Below are 20,933 nucleotides of genomic sequence, written 5' to 3'. Positions count from 1 at the left end.
ACCCAATCAATTAAGTGTCAAATTGCTGGTAGGACAACTTTAATTTGGCCTAGTCTGTAAAAATTGAACTATTTTGTGTAAATTCTAATACATGACCAAAAGCATCTTACAACGAAACTGTCACAGTTGTTTCACACATTATATGTGTATTGGTATAATTTCTCATCTACCCCTTTAATTATTTGTTTTCTCATCTACCCCTTTAATTATTTGTTTTCTCATCTACCCCTTTAATTATTTGTATTGCTTTTGCAGCATCAATAGACCATTCCCCACTAAATTTCTCCCTCCCAAAGGACCTTGCTGTAGGAGCAATCATTAGTTAATGTGCCAATTGTTTTCTTCAGCTATCATTCAATACAAATATTGGCCAAAGGTTTCCTGCCTTTACTTATTCATAGGCAGCACATGTGCTAATTTTCTACAGCAAAACACATGATAATCTAGACACTCTGTTACATTCTGCTATCGCCTTTCACCCCAAATCAATTGCATACCAGTTATTATTACTATCTCAGTTACAAGACACCAACATTTGAATCTGGCAATTCAAAATAATATATGAAGGAATGACATATAATAACAGATGTGTTTGTCAGAAACACAATGCCCCTTCTGAGCCACTTTGAAGCCATATATTTGACCTTTGACCATGAAGGATGACCTTGACATTGACCTTTCACCAGTCAAAATTTGCAGCTCCATCATCAGAGATACACATGCATGCCAAATATCAAGTTGCTATCTTCAATATTCAAAAGTAATGACCAATGTTAAAGTTTTCGGACGGACAAACTGACAGACAGTTCAACTGCTATATGCCACCCTACTGGGAGCATAAAAATCATTTACAATAATTTCAAGGCACTATCAATCAAATATTAATAACTTCACTGCAATTTATCATGAACACTGATACCAATATTAACACCTTTACTAGTATTTTACGCTGTACCAAAATATTTGTTGAATACTGCAAATCTGCACAAACTAGTCAGGATATCCCATCAGTGTAGGTGTCTTTTGTACTTCAAGGAGCTCTGCTCTTGCTAAAACAGGTCTTTTGTCTTAGGAGTTCCGACAAGCCTGCCATTGGCCTTTTGAAATTTAAAATTACACAACTTTTGAAACTGTATAATTAATTATGATGTTATTGTGTTATATATAATGGGCACAACTCTTAAATTGTATTGCATTATGTCATTATGCTATGTATTATGGGCCGGAGGCCTTGATTTACTCAATAAACTGTTCTGTTCTGTTCTCAGGGGTGTGATTGAGGCAAAGTCAGAGGGGAGGAAAATTCTGTTGACTGATTTTGACTACGCGAATGGCGCGCATAACGAAATCACAAACATAAAAACAGACATTAAAATAAACAACTTTTTGAACTTCATAACAATATTTCTTTATAAAAACCTGTTAAACTTCACATTTAACATACTGAGGATGCAAAGTAAACTGTTAAGTAAGTATTTAGTGTGATCAATAGCAGCAGTTTTTCAATGTATTGAATTACAGTTAATAGACTAAATATAAACAAACACACTTGAGTGTTCTTCTGGTGTTAATGATGTATTAACTGAGTTAACTTAATATATTTAATTTGTTTACCTTTCAATATCTTGCATTTCACATCTTCACTCAGTTCAAAGCTATTTCAGTTAACTGAACAGCGTGACAAACATAATAAAGCAGAATATGCATATGAATCTGATTATACACAGACCCACAGACATATAAAAATCAAATCATGTTTGTCTATTTCCATGTTCGAACGATACTCTTCTAAATTGTTTTACTTCTCGAGTAGACTAAACTCCAATTTGCAAACACTGGTTTCCGTGACACAAATTCAGTGGGCACATTTCTTAACAAAATATGTGTTGCTTGTATCTAAAACGTGGTCTTTTTTTGACAAACACATTTCATTATTCCTATCAGACTAGGTGATGTCAGTCGTTTATTCGATTGCTATTTGTTATTTCAATAATCTTAATTTTCTCTTCACAACGGCGCCATTTGCAAACAAATCACAGAGCGCATTTTAAGAACACGATTTTAATTGGAAGATTGGGAAACGACAGCCAATTATATGGCTCGTTTTAAAAATGCTTAGGCAGAATCTACCAGTGTAAAATGCAGAGAGATTTCGCGGGCCGCGGATATTTCGGGCCGCTTATGAAATACGTCCGCGGAATCGGTGGTAGCCCCTCTCCCCCACATTTTTTAAAACGAATTTACGCAAATCTCAGAAGTGACATCCGGGACAACCCGATCCGCGGAAATCCGCGGATCCGCGGAAAAATCACACCCCTGGTTCTTCTGTACATGTAGTAGCATGAACCAATGGCAGGGCTTAACACTAAGGCACGTCCGAATGACATTCACTGCCTGTACCTTGGTCCGGGCTAGCCAATGTCCCAGGAACATGCCCGACCGGTCGTGTGTATTTTGGACGGGATTATGTGTTCGATATCAATAAACTGCGTTTTAAACAAGCTTTTCAAAGATGCAAAAATCTTAATGCAGTATGATCAGATGATAATTAAATCCCAGAGTGAAGTCGGAGACAACAAACGGATCGTAACTCGAAATAGATTTGGAACCCCCTGATTGCAATTAAAAAGAGGCCGACAATTCAGAAAATCCCCGGCGGTTTTCCTGGTAAGATCCCGCTAGATACGGTTTTTGATTGGTTTCCTCGAAGTGACGTGTTTTCTCGATAAAAATACGTTTTAAACTAAAAGCCGGGATTGCCCTGATCGTCCGGGATCAATGAAGGTATAAAACTCGACATTAACACAAAGATACTGTAAAATTATTAGTTATTGATCAATTTTAAATAATTTTAATTTGTTTGATCAATTAAAAGTGTTTTGACAACCTTTTCACACAATTTAATTAGCAAAACTAATATTAATGGTCGATCCCGGCTTTTAGTAGAGAGTTAACCCTGTCAATTGTTACGACTACCGTAACATGTTATTTTGCGTCACCTAAGATTCACTTACCGTTTGTTGTCAGACGGCAACTGCGGCAATCTATGTAAAAAAAGTTTTTTTAAACATAAGTTATTGATGACAAATGATTGCAGGAATACTATTTAGGGTTTCAGAAAGTATGTTCTGTGTGCTTTCATGAATTACCCCGCAAATTATATTTTTATGATTTTTTTTCGGAACAATGTGTTGCGAATATTAAAATAATGCTATTGGTTTTCTAACCAAACCTGGTACTATGAGATTACTGGATAAAATGCACAAATTTTACCAAACATTTATAATTCTGATGTTTATTCTTGAAAAGATATCTTCTTTATTAACTTTAAACACCACTTTTGATCAGAAAATGCATAGATAATGATGTTTAAGTATATTTTTTTTATTTCAATAAGCATATAGCCTATTTTCCAGTATATTCAGCCACTATTCAGATTCCATTGACTTTTTCTTCTGAATGAAAACATTTTCAAGAAAAGTTTGATATTTAATTAAACATATCATATGTCTTTACAACAAAATAAAGGCAAAGTAATTGAAATATCAGGTACTTCCTGAGTAACATGACAATTCTAGGATGGCACCATAACAATCCAGTGATTAGTTATTATCTTCCAATCAATCTGTTATGTCATCATTTTTCTAGGAAAACATTTTATGTTTGTAATATTTCTTTAATAAATCAATAGATTAATATTGTATTAGACTAATAAAGACAAACATCAGAGGGGGTAATCACATGATAGTCAAGATGGCGACGTCCATACCGAGAGATTTTTCGCCGTTTTATACCCTTTATTACTTCTGTTTATTTTTTTAATGAAGCTCACTTTCCAGCCATATCAGTAAAAAGGTGATAAGCGTTTATTTCGTATTTAAATTCGCTTTATATCTCGACTTTACTCCCCGCAAATTTTTTTTGTGGTGCCTAATTTGGTCATCCCGCTAAGAAATTTCGCACAAAGTAAAGTCAAGATATAGAGCGAATATTACTATGAAATAAAAGCCAGTAACTTACTTCCTGATATCGCTGGAAAGTGAGCGCAATAAAACATAAAAATGCAAGTAATACAGGGTTTAAAACGACAAAAAAATACCTGCCTTGACATGGACGTCGCCATCTTGTTTGTCACGTGATAACCCCCTCTGAACATTCTGATTTAAAGTGAATATTTTGCAAATGATTGGCATTTTATTTTACTTGTGTTGCAAATTTACATGTACCTAAATCTTTACCAATGGCTTTTTTCCAAACTATATATATTATTAACATTTTGTTTTCCAAAATAAATTTTGTGATAGATTTTCTTAAAATACAAAGAATTAACTTTATCGGATATGTGTCATAATTTCCAAAAAAAGTGGTTGGTCGAACTTTGACTCGAAATTAGTGGAATTTATGAAACTATAGAAAAGAAGGATATGTGTTGCTTTTTTCAATATTTTATGTGCTAACTTTGAGGCGTTAGTTTTAGCAATGATATACCGGTAAAGAGTTCCTGACCAAAATCAAGGTTATATTACTTGTAAATCATTTACGTATTGGTATAAAACAAGAAAGTGGTAGAATATTTGCGGAAAACAAAATAATTTTCATGACAACTTGTCTGGTGAAATTTTCGTTATGTTTACGGAAATTATCGATCATAGGTTTCTGAAAAACAGCATGTCCCAGTTTTTGAAAAACAAAATGACTGCACCTTAAGATTTTAATGTTACTGACTATAATTTGTTGACAACTGTATGATTTTGCTTCTCATTTAATACTGTGACAATTTCAAGGCCGATACACTTGAAATATGAAGGCTATTATGTCCTTTGGCCTATGTATATCAATATATCTGAACAATCAGCAATTTCCGTAACCACTTGGAAAATGTTGGTCAACACAAAATTTTATTAAAATTCTTAAGTTTTCCGCAAATATTCTACCGCTTCCCTAGTGTATACAAATAAATAAATTATTTTCAAGTAATAGCACATAGATTTCAGTCAGCAAAACGCTAAACGTGAAAACTTCTATTAACGCGAAAACAAATATTCCCAACTTTTTGCTTAACAATTTGTGTTATGTAAATAGCTTGCATGCCGCATGAAATTGAATGTTCTGTCAGATAAGTGTTTTGACTTTCTTGATTGGGTGATTTCTGACTCTTTAATCCAACCAGAAAAGAGCTCTTAAACATTATTTAGACCCAAGTAATAAAGAGCCACTTTTTGTTCACTACCCAAAATTCGACCTCTTGAGTTGTCTCCCTTGTTGGTTCATGATACATGTAGCAGAAAATTATTTTAAATTGAATAAATTATGATAATTAACTTTATTTTTTTATATTTCATGATTTTAAAATAATTTGAGTCACACTTTGGATTTCATGTCTTCATGTTCTGTCTGCATAGGAGCATTTCATTAAAAACTTTGTGATTAATTCCAAGGGAAGTGTGAGGATTGGCCAGACATAAAACCAGTTTCAACCCTATCCCTAATAAGAAGCAAAGTGAAAATGACTATGTGCAAACAGCATAAAACCAGAACAGCCTGGCTGTAACTCACAGTCTGTTCAGGTTTTGTGCTGTCTTCTGATCATCAGTATCTCAGATCTGGAGATGAAGCTTTAAAAACTTGGATCTAGTAAGAAAGGCTTTCAATTAAATAAAACTTTCTAAATGGGTGAAAATAACTATCTAAGTGGTAAAGGGTTTAACCCTAATTGCTTTGCATTGACCGTTCAAAGGCAGAAATAGAAACTTTAATCATGTTTTCTGTTTTTTGTTAGAGTACTGTTTTGAAAGAAGTGGATAGGAACAAGAACTCTGGGTAGAGTTTCTGGAGTTTAACCCTTTACGACTTAGATACGTATTTTTACTCTTTACCACTTAGATACATATGTTAACCCTTTACCACTTAGAAACGTATTTTTACCCTTTGCCACTTAGATACGTATGTTTACCCTTTACCACTTACATACGTATTATACCCTTTACCACTTAGATACATATTTTTACCCTTTACCACTTAGATACGTATTTTTACCCTTTACCACTTAGATACTTATATTTACCCTGTACCACTTAGATATGTATGTTAACCCTTTACCACTTGGATACATACTTTTACCCTGTACCACTTAGATATGTATTTATACCCTTTACCACTTAGATACATATTTTTACCCTTTACCACTTAGATACGTATCTTTATGCATTTGTAGTCACTCAGGAAGCTACATTTTATAAAAGACCTTTCTTACGAGATTCAAGATTTTAAGGCTTCATTTGCAAACCCTAGATACTGATGAGCAGCAAACAGCATAAAACCTGAACAGACTGCGAGTTACTCGCAGGCTGTTCTGGTTTTATGCTGTTTGCAAAAGCCATTTCCACTTTGCTTCTTATGGGGGAAATTTAGCCATAATCATTTGCTAAATTGTAAGTACTTTAGATTGGGATGCTGGGACACACTGTGGCTCCTTACATGTTGCAGCCTCAGACAATGAAGGACCTAATAAATGTCACAGCTGCAGTAACCCTTTATTGATAGTGGTTTACAATCAGCGAATTCATCAGTGTGAACAGTCAATAAATGTTGCTTTATTTGAGTATACACTACACAATCAAATTGAATAGCTGGATGCAAAATAGACAAAAACTAAGTTCAGTTCTCAGTTTTTCTCACAATTTTATGAATGAGGCTGTTGCCTACTGTATTGGGAAATATGGTGTTGTTTTGACAAACACTGAAGAAACTTGCAATCTTTTTCTTTTGCTTACAAACACTTTCAAATTGAGATAAAACATATATAAAATTATCATTTAAAAATTCCATCGACAATGTAATTCCATAGATCCTGATCACCAGTGAAAATGTACAGTGACTACATGAAGTGAAGCTTCAGTGACTGAAACAAGGACAGATACACATGGCAAATGGTTTGAGTATTTTACCTTTTAATTATATGGCCTCATTATGGTTCACACTTTAATCCTTGCCAGGCTTGGAATTTCCAATTTGTATGCACCACTCTATTAAAATAGGTCTCACTCTTTGTTTCCCCATTTTCATTTGTTGATGTTTTTGCAAATATAGAGATAATAAACTGATATTTGTATAGTTTAACATGCAGTTTTACTTGTTTGTGTTTTTTTAAGCTACTGCTGCTTTACGTTAACTTCTATTAATGCAAATATAATTTAACACATTTATACGATCCATGTTATAAAATTTGCTAATGTCATACATGTAGAATCTATTTTTAATTCCATGACAGTAATTCTTCCTTAACTGCTCATAAACTGGTATTGCTTTTTAATATATTTATCCACTGTTGCCTCTTGCCACTGCAATTAGTTTTCATCAATTTGTCAATCAAAAAGATTCGATTAGCAGACATAGCAAAAGCTCGTCGGCCTGTCAAACATCGCCGATGAACATTTTAAAAAGACATATGGTGAAATGCCAGATTGTCCAACCTACTGTCTGGTTTTTTTGCTTCCTTAGCTTGTTATCCACTTGCAGTTTTTACAACAACATTATTTCCTTCTTTGCGGTTCATGATATTTCCAGAAATAAAAGATCATTTTCAAAATATATACTGCAGCATCAATAAATCCAGAGAATGATATACCAAACATTAAAGAAGCATCTAGAGATGCCGCCAAAGCCAAGAGCAATTACTTTTGTTGTTGTGTAAAAGAAGATGAGTAAAAATTAAAGAATAACACAATGTTCATTTTCTCGTGTCATTAGCTTATTTTTGGTTGGGTCACTTACATTACGTTGGTGTATTATCGCTCACAAACGGTGTGTTTCTTGATTTACTCTGTTTTAATTTTACCGTAAATCTACGAATATAATATGCACTTTTTTACCTGCCGATTTTTTCTTCAAGTAGGGGGTGCGTATAATATATGAGTTTAGAGCAGAACAAAAATTTCCTGTGCAAATTTTCAACTTAATCGCTGTTATTCGCTTCGCAGCAGCCATTTTGAACTACACCATTACATCAAAGGGGTGCAACAGGGCTCGCGCTGTTGTTCGCCATTTGACTTATTTGCGAAAATATTGAGAATTTTGGCTCAATAAAAATCTTATTTGTGAAAATGCGAAAATCTAGTAAAATTTCATTGAAAACATCCGCCATTTATATCGGACTGGTTTTCTATATTTGTCTCTTTGTTTTAATGAAAATGTTGGCAATTCGAACAGTAAACGAAACCCGGTCTGTACCCGATTATGAGACATAGCTTGACCTTATTGATATTGAAGTGCGCATGGTAGCTGGCAAATACATTGAGCTCGCTAACACATGAAATGACGTTTTCGAATGAAACGTGAGAACGGGAGGAGCTATCGGAGTATATTGGGTCATCCATGCGCAGACACTGTATACTTTGAATACACAGTTAATATCGTCGTCTGCCTACAAAATAGCGACTGGACGCTAAGTCGTATAAAGAGATTAGCAAATGAAAAAAAAACAACTGACAATACCCGTAAATAAATATTTCTTAGCTGACCACTATGTATCTTTCTAGCGCATATTTACCATATCTGAAGTAAAGAGTGGTAATTAAATAATACGTTTTATAATGCTAATAGAGTCTATAACACCTGTCTGCCGATTGCCGAATTAAATTGAAATGTGATAATTAATTAATTTGTTTTTTACTCCCAAACTAGCCTTAATGACAGCAGCGTATTTTATTTAACTAGATCATGAAAAACACGAGCGGTTTGATTGTATTTTAAGTTATATTAAAGTATCGAGTGTGTAACTCGAAAAAAAGAAAAAGTAATTCATCTAGACAACTATAAAAACAGAAGTAACCATTTTGTCTTCTTATTACTTTATTATTAATAATTATTATCGTTCCGAATATTGTCGAATTGAAATAAATGTGAAAACAAAAAACAGCGTCTCTGCTTCTTTCTTTTGTAATTATGACTGCTTGACCCGGATGTCAGCAAGAGGCCCGTGTGTTATCGGTAACAATCAATGGTAATATAAACAATAGACAGAGATATTTATTATGCAACTGTCATAACAACAGCACTTTAACACATCCCTATCAAAATACCGGGGTAACAGATAGTTGACAACACCAAATTGATTTGCTATTTTCACAGCACAAAAAAATATTGACACATTTTTTCGGAAATGGCGGATTTCGGACAATGATTTTTTTTAGTGCGTATTTTACTCGGATTTTCAATTTTTACCGATAAATTTTGACCAAACTCGGGGGTGCGTATTATGCACGAGGGCGTATTATATTCGTGGATTTACGGTATTATTCAGTGATTCATTTTGAAATCTTCATCAATGAGTCCCTGGGACTCCCATATTTTGAAACAATTGGTCCAAACTGAAAACAATAGGTCCCAGTTTGTGTCTTTGTAAATTCGTTACAAAAAATCTACTAAACCTGATGTGCCTTAGCCAGGGGCTCTTTTATGCAATTTTACAGCTAAAAACATAAATAGGTTTATAGCAAGTAAAATCTTTATTTGTTTTACTTTAAATAACAAACAGTGAAACATGTGACATCTTAAACAGAGAACTTTCAACATCTTTAACAATTTGGACTGACTAGAGTTTTAATAAATTGGATGACTAGTGTTTATAATTTTTTGGTCAAAATAAGCCCTTTCAAACAGTTTGACAAAAGACAATTTCTGCTTTGGTCAAAAGGTTTACACCTTCAATAAAGATTTAGTGTAACAACATTCATACTGTATTTAAGATGTATAGCCTTCTCGCCTGTTTTTTTTCCTCCAAACAGGGAGAGCTTTTTCCATAAATTCATTCCTTGCAAGATTGCACAACTTAACTCTGATAATTAGTTTCTCTTGTTTCCCTACAGTTAACCTGTTCCTGAATTTGGTCAAGACCTTATTCTGTACAGAAAAAACCCTCTCACATCCTGCATTATGAACAGCAGATGTCTGTGTTGTTATATGTACTTACATTCTACGTTACATAGGACGGAATACTGTACGATCTGTATCACTATTATGTATGTACCATAAAAGATGCTATTTATTTCAGAACTTGCAAATTTTAAATTGTCACTTTAGAATAAACAACAATGATCAATTAATCCAGAAAAGTATAGTAACATCGCTTTACTCTATAACTGTCTGCGCTCACAACAGACTAACGCAAAATGTGTTTTCCGCCGTTTATTCTTCAAATTAAACCACATGGTTTACATCGAGGCTGCGTTATCGATAAATATCTACACAGCGAGTTTAAATTGTTGAGGATCAATTTTGAAAACCTTTCTGGGTGGCATTTTCTTCATTTACCATCCGGGACAGCCAATTAAACATCCAACAAACTTTTAATAAAACGCCGTAACTGATTGGATAATTGCTATATTTCAACCAATCAAAATACGCGTATTACCTTCCGAATGTAGTAATGTTACTTCCGTTCTACTTTTCAAAACGGTGTTTACATGTGTTTCGCTTATCTCCACGAACGAACTCTGTATCATGTACAACTTTGACGATGTTGAAAATCGGAGTTTTTAAACAATGCGTCCTGAGTACGCCATGTTTGAGAGTGATGCGTCCCCAGAAAAAAACGTGCGTCTGGCACAGGGGACGCACAGCAAAATGAATCACTGATTATTAATGTTTATTTATTCAATTAGTTTAATTATTTGCTTTCTTAAATCAAACTTGCCTCAGACATTAGTGGTGGCATCATGGATGACGTAAATTACTAACAATGATATTAATGTCTGATAGAACAAATAAGACATTAACTCAACAAGATTTTAACTACGAATGCAATTCTTGATAAAACTGTTACTTATAAATACTTTATTTTCACGGGCAATCAGTGTTGAATATTAGTGAACAAAACATCAAAATAAGCCATCAAATGTATGAACTGAATTTTATCGCGAGTTCAATAAACTTGTCAATTGCGTCTTCGCTAATAGCCCCCACTTCCAGCAGTTTGCTAGTTACATTTTTGCGAGTTAAACAAAACAATAGTGCCAATTATCAAAACGTACCCCCTGTTTGTTACCACAAAGGTACTGATTTATTGCTTTGTTTGTTGACACGTTATTAACTACCGTCCATGGTGCGGCATGGTGTTTTTACTAGTAGCCAGCGCAAACTGGCAGTATGTCGCGCGCAAAACCTAAAATCCTCCAAATTGTATTATGAAAAAGAGAAAAAATTATTCCAAGAAAAAAGGCTAAGCATACTAAATTTTTTTCAGGTTAATATTTTCCTGAAAATGTAACTGGTTAACTGGTTGTTTCGATAGGTAACCCGGCAACCACATTCGAGAGGAACATTATTTTAGTTAAATAAAGAGTTTTCTCTTTTCTTTATTTGGATTTTGAATTGTTTTTGAAGAACAAGGGAACTAATAGCCATATTTGGCAAAAAGGGTAAGATATTCTGACAAATGATAGTTGGATTACTTTCTTGGATTGTTTGGAGTTAAACAGTATTTCAGTCATATCACAACAGTCAGTTTACCCACTCACACTTTCATATCACCACAGTCAGTTTACCCACTCACACTTTTTCAGTCATATCACCACAGTCAGTTTACCCACTCACACTTTCATATCACCACAGTCAGTTTACCCACTCACACTTTTTCAGTCATATCACCACAGTCAGTTTACCCACTCACACTTTTTCAGTCATATCACCACAGTCAGTTTACCCACTCACACTTTTTCAGTCATATCACCACAGTCAATTTACCCACTCACACTTTTTCCTTAAATACCCGGTAGTTGGTTTGCCAGTTACTAACATGATAACTGCCCTATTTAAATCAGAGGAGGGGGGAATGTAGTTCTTCTTAGATGCTCTGATCTTTTATAAGTACATACGTACAGCTCAGAGTTCTTCTTGTTAACCGATTTTTTAATGTAAAAAAATATTTTATCACGTATGTCTATGAAATCGCGTTCAATCAACCTTATATATCGTAACAAACACGAATCTGTTATCACTGACATCAATTTGCAAGTGATTTGTGGAGAAATAATCATAACAAAAACTGTATACAAAAAACGTTATCAAACCGAAAGCCGGAGTTTTTAATTTATGATTCAATCTATCTTTCGGATGTACCGGAGATGGTCGTTATATTACGATTGTTGATTAGTCACAAGATCTATCTCGCCGAAGATTCCGGTGATAGTCTATAGCATGTTTTTGAATTCAGAAATTGGTCAGAATACTCGGATTTGTCCATTGCAAAAACAGACACATTTAAATGAACCTGTGAAGTGTTTAAAACTTTGGATTAATATCAATATTATGCGAGCATTCCATATCAAGTAAGTCTGTGTTATACACTAACTCATCTGAGATTTCAAGGAGTCAAACAATTAAGACACTTTTTTGACGATGCTGGAACAGCAGCGTCCAAGGTTTGATAACCAGTAAAAAAAATCTTCACAATTGCGACCTATGTAAAAGACCGAGCCAGTCCGATTGAGATAACTCGATTTTTCAGTTACTTCCCTTGGCATTCGCCACTGCTCGTTGATTTTCATTGATAACATTCTCCTAGCAGAGTTGTCGTTCGTGTTGATAAAGGTAAATATTAATAGAACAGCATATCCTGGGGAAACAGATTCAATAAGTGTATCAGAACGTTAATTTCAAATTAGTCATTTTACATCCATTTTATTTTTATAGACCAATGAAACAACTATATATTTTCTCTATTTTGTTTGATATTTGTTCTCGATTTAGTAAATAAATTGCGAATAAAAACATGTAAAATTAACTTTTTACGTGATCACAAAACTAAAGAATGCGAACGATTTCGAACCTGCAAATTGTAATGATATGCACTGCTATGATATATATAGATAAAACAACATTTCTTTGCGTAATTGTCTGTCCCGCTAGCGCAGTGGTAAGGACGTTCGCTTTTTCACCTTTACGACACCGGTTCGATTCCCGCTCCCGGCGCAATGTTATATTTTGCTTGTTTTGTGGTCACCATTCCTGACAGTTGTTTTTTTCCGGAAATCTCATCCCCCCCCTCGCAGCATTTGACCATATAACAAATTAAAAAGTATTTCAGTACAAAACAAATAGCTGGAAATTGCAGCTATCATTCAAAATTTGTCCCAACTGTCGTCAATCTAATCTTATTAGGTAGGAGTGCTGGACACACTTCGGGTCCCAACATTATGCAGCCTCAGCGCAGAGGTAACTCATTACCTTGGAAAAACACAAATACACACACTGGGTGCAGCCTAGGCGCGTATAGACTCAAACAAGGCTACAAACTCAAGTGCGGGCACAATCATTTAAAATTTACATATTGAATACGATATTCAAACAGAAATTACACAACCACCTAAGTGTTCATACCATGTTTGATATTTCGTTCGATTGTTAGATTTCAGCATATACATGTATAAGGTCATTTCGCTTTTAGTTAACTTATCCATATGTTCGTGGGCGAACTCGGATAGTCAAGTGCTCATACGATTGAGCTCACATGGTCCGGCTATGTGCTCATACCTTCTTTCGAGAATCATCATGAATGTATTGCCATACTTAATGAACAAGAATGTGACCCGCCTCCCAGTTTCGCTCAATGGGTCAAGTTACCCACGGGTACTACTTCCCCGTACCCCTAAACTTTTTTTCGTACCAAAAATGTTTCGTACGCAAATTTTTTTCGTACCAAATTTTTTTTTTCGTTCCCAAAATTTTCGTACCCAAATTTTTTATCGTACCCAAATGGTTGTATCAACATACACAATTGTGGTAATATAGATAAACTTAAATTGATGTTTTATATCCATCCTCTTCAAAAGCATCCTCACACCAGTACTGCCAGTACTTTGATTTATCGTATTGTTTGGTTATAACACATGTCAATGCATGAAATGTTACATTTTTATTTTATGATTGTTTTCAGATCAAAGTTCTAAGTGACTGCTGTTCAATATTTGTTATATCACATTGCAAAATATTCAACACATTCCAGTATTATTAAAATTAATAATAAGCTTAATATAATTAACGCAAAATAATGTTAAGTTTATTTTTATTTCATCATTTGATTTTTACACCATGATGGCACGAAAACATCCAATAAACAAGAAATGTGTTTGTCAGAAACACTATGTCCCCTTTTGTGCCGCTTTGAATCTATATATTTGACCTTGAAGGATGACCTTGACCGTGACCTTTCACCACTCAAAATGTGCAGCTCCATGAGATACACATGCATGCCAAATATCAAGTTGCTATCTTCAATATTGCAAAAGTTATTGCAAAGGTTAAAGTTGGGGCAAACAAACACACAAACAGACAGGGCAAAAACAATATGTCCCCCACTATAGTGGTGGGGGACATAAAAATGTGTAGACAATGTTATGCATGAAAAGCACAATTTCCATGAGGGTTACACCATGTTGCCATCGTGAGTCTTTTAAGTAACTTGCCACGAGTTTATCGTGGAGGAGTACACTCTAGGAACCAATTAGTGTGGTTGGTATGACAAATTCCTACTAACTGCAATAAACCACTGAAATCATCGATTGATAGTTACACGGGTTATTCACGCTCAAATGATTTACCACCGGTCCCATCTTCATTACATTGTGGTCATAAAAAGTTCATTGTGTAAACAATTTCGGGCATTGTGATGATTTTATAGTAATGAGAGACTGTTTGGCGAAGCAAGTTTACAGTAGCAAAAATATCAGAAGAAAACGGCCACGGACAGTGTTTCATAGTTTGTATGTTCCCTATTACTACACGCACAGACAGCGAAAGGGGAACCAAAATGAATAATTTTGGATTATTTCATTTTTGTCCATGTGTTCAGGCAGAATGATTGATGGCCCATTTTTCGGATGCACAAAAGTTCGGACATTCTGATCTTGCGAAACAAACAAGGAAATCAAAGGATTTTTTAAAATTCAAAGATGATTTTAAAGAAGTCCAACGGACTACCTCGATACAAAAACAAGGAGTCCGAGTCTCATTTTAAGGAAACTCGGACTCCTGAACTACCGCTGTAAATTGTTTTAACTTGCGCATTATGGATATATTTACGATCTATTTGTGTTTATTTAAGCCAGAAAATAGTTTATGTGACTAATATTTCATCAAAGCCCCGCCTCGATTCTGGGCGGCATCTTTACATGAATAAACGTGTAATCAGTTGCAACTCTCAGCAACCAGGAGGGTCAATAGCTGGGAGTTGTATTAATAATTATTGCAACTAAGGGATTGGTTTTATTAACAGACCCAACACTAGATATGATACAGTGCCAGGGATTGTACCCGCTATGCTTATTGTACTCTGCCCCTATCAACTGGGCTAGCCTGCCTGTTCTTCAGATCAATGAAAACCGCAGAAAAGGCCTTAGACCTATGGCTAACTTACCGATTCTGACCCAGAGTCGCTGTGTCTGAAGTGCTTGCTGAGCTTTTCAGGAGACCGCTTTAACTGACCAGGGATGCGACTAGCCGATGGATCGTTTGTTGACATTTTGCCGAGCAATTCAGATGGAAGAACAATGTCAGGATGCTGATTGAACTTGCAGAACCATTGCACTGGAATATAGCAGAGAAATGGTGTTGTAGGAACAATTAGTTAAAACAGTAACTGCTAAGATCTGAACGATAGCTTTTTTAAACTTGTTAAAACTTGAAGTTGGCATTTCCTTGCCTTAGATTTCGGAATATTTGATAATATTATTTGCCAGAGGCTCTATTATGGCTCACTTGGTCATTATTGACTAGGGTACTACTTAAATGTACCCCTGGTACTTTTAAGTATACTTAAATGTATCCCAGGTACAGAAAATATACTAAAATATACTTGGGAAGCTAAATTAGTCTTTGTTGGCTTTTTTTTCAAATTCATTATGTTGATACCCATATTTATGGCAATTTTCTGTAAAATGTCTTCTATATTATTGAAACTCCTGCTCAAAAAAACGTTTTAGGAAGTTTTTTATGGAAGAGAATTTTGTTTTGTATTCCATAGCACATTTTATGACATTGAATTTACGGGCTTAAAAATAAAACAGTCTATCTTCGGGCTTCATAAGTGGGATTGCCGACTGTAAATTTTGATAGGTGGTCTGTGGTCATTGTATATGTAGGTTCTGTTCCTGTATGGAGTAAAAGTGTAGGTAGCGACGTCGTTGATTGCGGCTATACTGGATTTACCTTCTGACGCAATGTAAATATGAGGTTTATAAAACAGTTTGTAAATAAATTAAAATGAAAGGAATTTTCTTGAAATTCGACACCGATGTAAAAGAAAGATTGAAATGTCAATTTTTCATACTTAAATGCTCTAATAAAGCGCACAGTTTCTGCAAACTGCTCTTAAAGTTGAGACCCTGCAAAATTTTATTTCTTCAGCAAATTTATGTGTTTATTTAACGCAGCGAGATTTTTATTTTATGACAAACCTATATACAGCCTGTATTACATATCTAACTCTAAGAAAGTGGCCTTTTGACAGATTATCTGTGAATTTACAGATTATCAATCTGTACATTTACAGATTATTGCAAGAAATATTTAACAAAACATGTTTAACATAACAAGGGCATTTTTATTTGTTGAAATTTTTCAAGTACATGATTCATAATGGCAGATTATGAACTTCTTTATTCAAAATGTTGACTTTAAAATTCAATAAAACACATATTATTGTATGTATCTTACTGTTACATTACATATGGGTAACATCCCCATAGCCATTAAGACATATCTATTAATATATAGTCAGTACAAAATATATTTATCAACTCTAAAAATTCTAAAATAAACGTATCATTAACAAATAAAAACTGTACATTTCTTCATATCAGCATATTCCAAGAATATATATAATCATTTCAATTAGTAAACTATATTTATCAATGCCATGAATTTTTGACTACCGAGCCTCTTTCGGATTAATTAAATGGACATGTTGGTATAATATACGTACAACAGCAGTTCCCCGGGACAATCGGCTAAGCAAATGCGTATTGGCAAGTAAACAATTATTGAACATAAATCGAGAAATTGTTCACAGCAATGGAATAAAATGATTCAACACTTAATCAATAAAACGCGGGGATTGAACCTGCTAAAGGCCTTAATAAAAAACACGAATGCTTGGTGAAACTAAATTATCTGCAATCATGTATACAATCGTTCAAAATAAACACACATTATTGTTGCATTAACTAATTTTGCTGCACAACTGACACTTCATGGAATACCTCTTTTCGCATGTATCACATAAATGCATACACATTCTAATATAAATTAGCATGGATTTAGATTGAAGTCACATATACGAGGACTTCTAAAGACACAGTTCTAACTAGGCACATGACAGTTCTATATTTTTTAAGGTTGAAAATAATTACACGTTTTGACATTTGGAGCAGAAATTTTTACTCTGAAAAACGTTTACATTAATAAATATTAGGTGATTATCTACGCAGATGTGATGGACCATTGCATGTTAACGATTATATGTGTCTTGTTCTGATAAAACTTGATATAATACACAGATTAGCTTGTGCAGTCCGCACAGGCTAATCAGGGACGACACACTTTCCGCCTAAACTTGATTTTTGGTAAGGAGGGACTTCCTTGAAACTAAAAAATACCATAAAAGCGGAAAGTGTCGTCCCTGATTAGCCTGTGCGGACTGCACATGAATTAAGCCCAGTTTTCTCAGAACAAGACACATATCATGACATTGCTCATTCGGTAAATCGATTTATGTCAGCCCAGGAAATCGTCGATGCATTTAATGTTGAATGACTAAAATCCAAAATAAGTATTGTGTACCGGAATGGATTTTTTTTTCATACCGCTGCATTGATATCTGCCTGATATAACACTGCCTATTATATTCTTTTATATCAGTTCAACCGAAAGTTCTTATATCAATCGATGATAGGAGACAGGTCATACTACTCAGAATCAACTATAAAGTAATCATTTTTAATAAATTCTAATCAGATTCAACAAAACAAACAATTTGATACCAAGATGTAATATATTTTAAACACAAAATGCAACACAAACAGCAAACAACATGTTTTACAAATATTAAGCGCAAGTGCTCATGATGTCATTATTAACACGTCGAACGACACCAATCACATTCTTTCCCGCTAAAATGCAGCTTTTTAGTGATTTTTTTAAGAAGTAATATTAAAAATGTATACATATATGACAAAAAGCTATCAGGTAAATCTGTAATTAGTGATATTTTGCCTAAAATGGTAAAGTATGGAATGCTGTCCGACTTTGTCAGAAATATGCGACTTAAAAAAAATTCAAAAGCTAATAACTCTCTTATACATGGTCCAATACATGGTCCAATCTGACTGAAATAAAAGCATTGTGCTGCAAATTAAAATACCTTTAATATGATATATAATATGACATATCTGCTTAAACTTTTTTTTTTAAAGTCCGATATCACTAGTGTAGGCGGCACATTTGTTTACACTACAGTCTAAATTGGCAGGGTATGTGTTAGTATATTTTCCATACTCCATTTTTGATTCAATGAAGTTTGAAGGACTACCTTAAATTCATCTTTGTGTGCTCCCTGAATTATGTGAGGACTCCTTAATTTCAAAAGTAGAGAGTACGAAGTTAGAGTCAAACGTTACTGCTAAAAAGTAAAACATGGGGTTTGGGATCTTTCTGATAACTTGACATGTAATTCGGATTTTAATATATTGCACCATATAGAAAACAAAAGAACATGGTATTTACATAAAGCATATATGTTTTGATAAATATTTACCCTAAGAGCTGATGAAAGACACACAAATTACACAGAAATATGTATCTTCTTATTTTTCATCACAATCATTGAGGCGTTTTGTGGTGCGCTTGGGCGATCTAAAATATAGGTAAGAATGCACTGATATTTTAGGTGGCACGCTACCTTAAACTTTTGCAACTTCTACCAGTAGCCGGCCATACGTATCAAACCTGTCAGAGGTCGCCGTGGTGTTGTGGATATGGTGTCCGCCTAACGACCGGGAGGTCACAGGTTCGATCCCCACCGAGGGAGCGTTCTTTAGATCTCCCCCATAGACACCAAGTACTGGTTCTAGGCCCAGGAAACGGACTCGAGAGCGTTTATATAAGCCTTAGGCTTTCGATGCAATCGAGCTAAAATAAACAGGTTTAAACTAATTAAACTAAACCTGTCAGAGAAAAAGGAAGAATCAAGCCCGTGGACCTTTTCTAAATTGACCAAATTTAAAAAAAAAATTATTCATCTGTAGAAAAATCATCATAATTGTGAACACGTTTGTTTGTTGCTATATGACAATTCTTTGAGCTACTAGTATTCCGTGTGACGCTTGTCTGAATATTGTTGTTGATGTTCAACACGTATAATTATTCCGATGTCACGTTTTAAATGTCACGTCTGAATTCTATTTGAAACGTTTGCTTATTCTAGTAAGCGAGAAATAATATTAAAAAAATATGAGACATGTTCAAAGCGATGTCTTCCAAGTTTCTTGTCCTATAAAAATACACAAATAAAAACTTAAAATATTACGAAGCGATATTGTGACGTATCGATACTGTCGGGTTTAATTCCACTGTTCATTGAAATTTTGCAACGATAGCGGCGAAAGCTGCACAATTTACACAGAAAGTTTACATTTCTGAAATGCTTTCTTAGAATGCATGCTATAATGGTTTACAAACAATAACAACATAAACAGCAACAAATCAAGAACATCGACAAAGTGAATAATAGTTCATGCATAGATTTCTTTTGTGCAGGGCACTTATTTGCGAAACACTTTTTTATTTTAGAAATTATTTATTTTATAGCAACATTACAGAAGCTCGCGCGATTTCGTTAAAACATATTATCGTCGTTTCGTACTTTAATTGTTAAGTTTCTGTAAAGCCTACATAATATGAGAGTAAAGTTTGATATATTTCTTTGCTAATCACAGGAATCACATTGGAGTAAATGTTTAAAAAAAATCTACGATATAAATGTCATTTTGTCAACTGACGTAAGGAGGTTATTTATTTTGTCGAGGAATTGTGCCGAGTTTGTCGCAATTAACGACGCCACACTTGTGGCACGGAACCGGTTCCCTGGGCTCGGTAGCGCACAAGACCCTTGATAAAAAAATAAAAAGGTGGCAGTCCGCACAGGCTAATCAGGAACGACACTTTCCGCTTTTATGGTATTTTCTTTAATAAAAGTATCTTCTAAGCAAAATCCAGCTTAGGCGGAAAGTGTCGTCCCTGATTAGCCTGTGCGAACTGCACAGGCTAATCTGGGATGACACTTTACGCACATGCATTAAACCCCCTTTTTACAGAGCAGGGCCCATATATAAGAATAAAAAATAGACTCAGACCTACATATGATACGTCACAGTTTGAATATATACAGGCTTAAAATTGGGCTTAAGTCATGAAACAAACTGTTCTATAATAAATAATGATGTAATTCTAGGTTTTAAGTTACAAGCTAGCCCTAACTTTTAATTACTTATAGAACATAACAGTTTTAAGAATAATCTTTAATTGTTTACTTCAGTCAAATAATCGGTTGGTGAATGTCGTGCAATATGTTACTCATATTAAGGCAAACATTTTCAGACCGGAGGCGGGATAAGTCATTCCAGGGGAAGTTCCCTGTACTTCTTCACATGTTGTTGCTTCCCGTACGATGCCTTTCCAATGAGGATTTTTAGCAAAAGTGCCTCATTGTTATGTTGTTGTTTTTTAATTTGTTATTATGCAAGTAATTTATCGAGATTGCATTTGGCTCGAATGATCTGTATATAATCGATAAAGCAGATTGATTGTATTATGCCGATATTCATAATAGTCACAATTAGTCACAATAAATATGAGTGTAAAGCTGACCCCAGTAATACGAG

General features: G+C 34.5%; 1 protein-coding gene across 9 annotated transcripts in view; it reads right to left on the bottom strand.

The window, feature by feature from the left end:
• The window catches only part of LOC127848381 (oxysterol-binding protein-related protein 3-like), a 108,530-nt gene extending 89,622 nt beyond the window's left edge, over positions 1–18,908 (bottom strand). For all 9 annotated transcript variants that reach the window (XR_008034472.1, XR_008034474.1, XR_008034476.1 and 6 more), the window contains exons 1-2: positions 18,809–18,908; positions 15,413–15,582 (exon numbers count right to left, since the gene is read on the bottom strand). Coding sequence is in view for 4 of the 9 variants with exons in the window: in XM_052380811.1 (XP_052236771.1) it covers positions 15,413–15,517 (105 nt within the window). In the remaining 5 variants the exon portion in view is untranslated. The remainder of the gene's footprint in view (positions 1–15,412; positions 15,583–18,808) is intronic.
• Between the last annotated feature and the right edge of the window lie 2,025 nt (positions 18,909–20,933).

Source organism: Dreissena polymorpha, chromosome 10 (assembly GCF_020536995.1).
Source record: "Dreissena polymorpha isolate Duluth1 chromosome 10, UMN_Dpol_1.0, whole genome shotgun sequence".
Taxonomy (NCBI): Eukaryota; Metazoa; Mollusca; class Bivalvia; order Myida; family Dreissenidae; genus Dreissena; species Dreissena polymorpha.
This window is presented reverse-complemented; position numbering and strand designations above follow the sequence as displayed.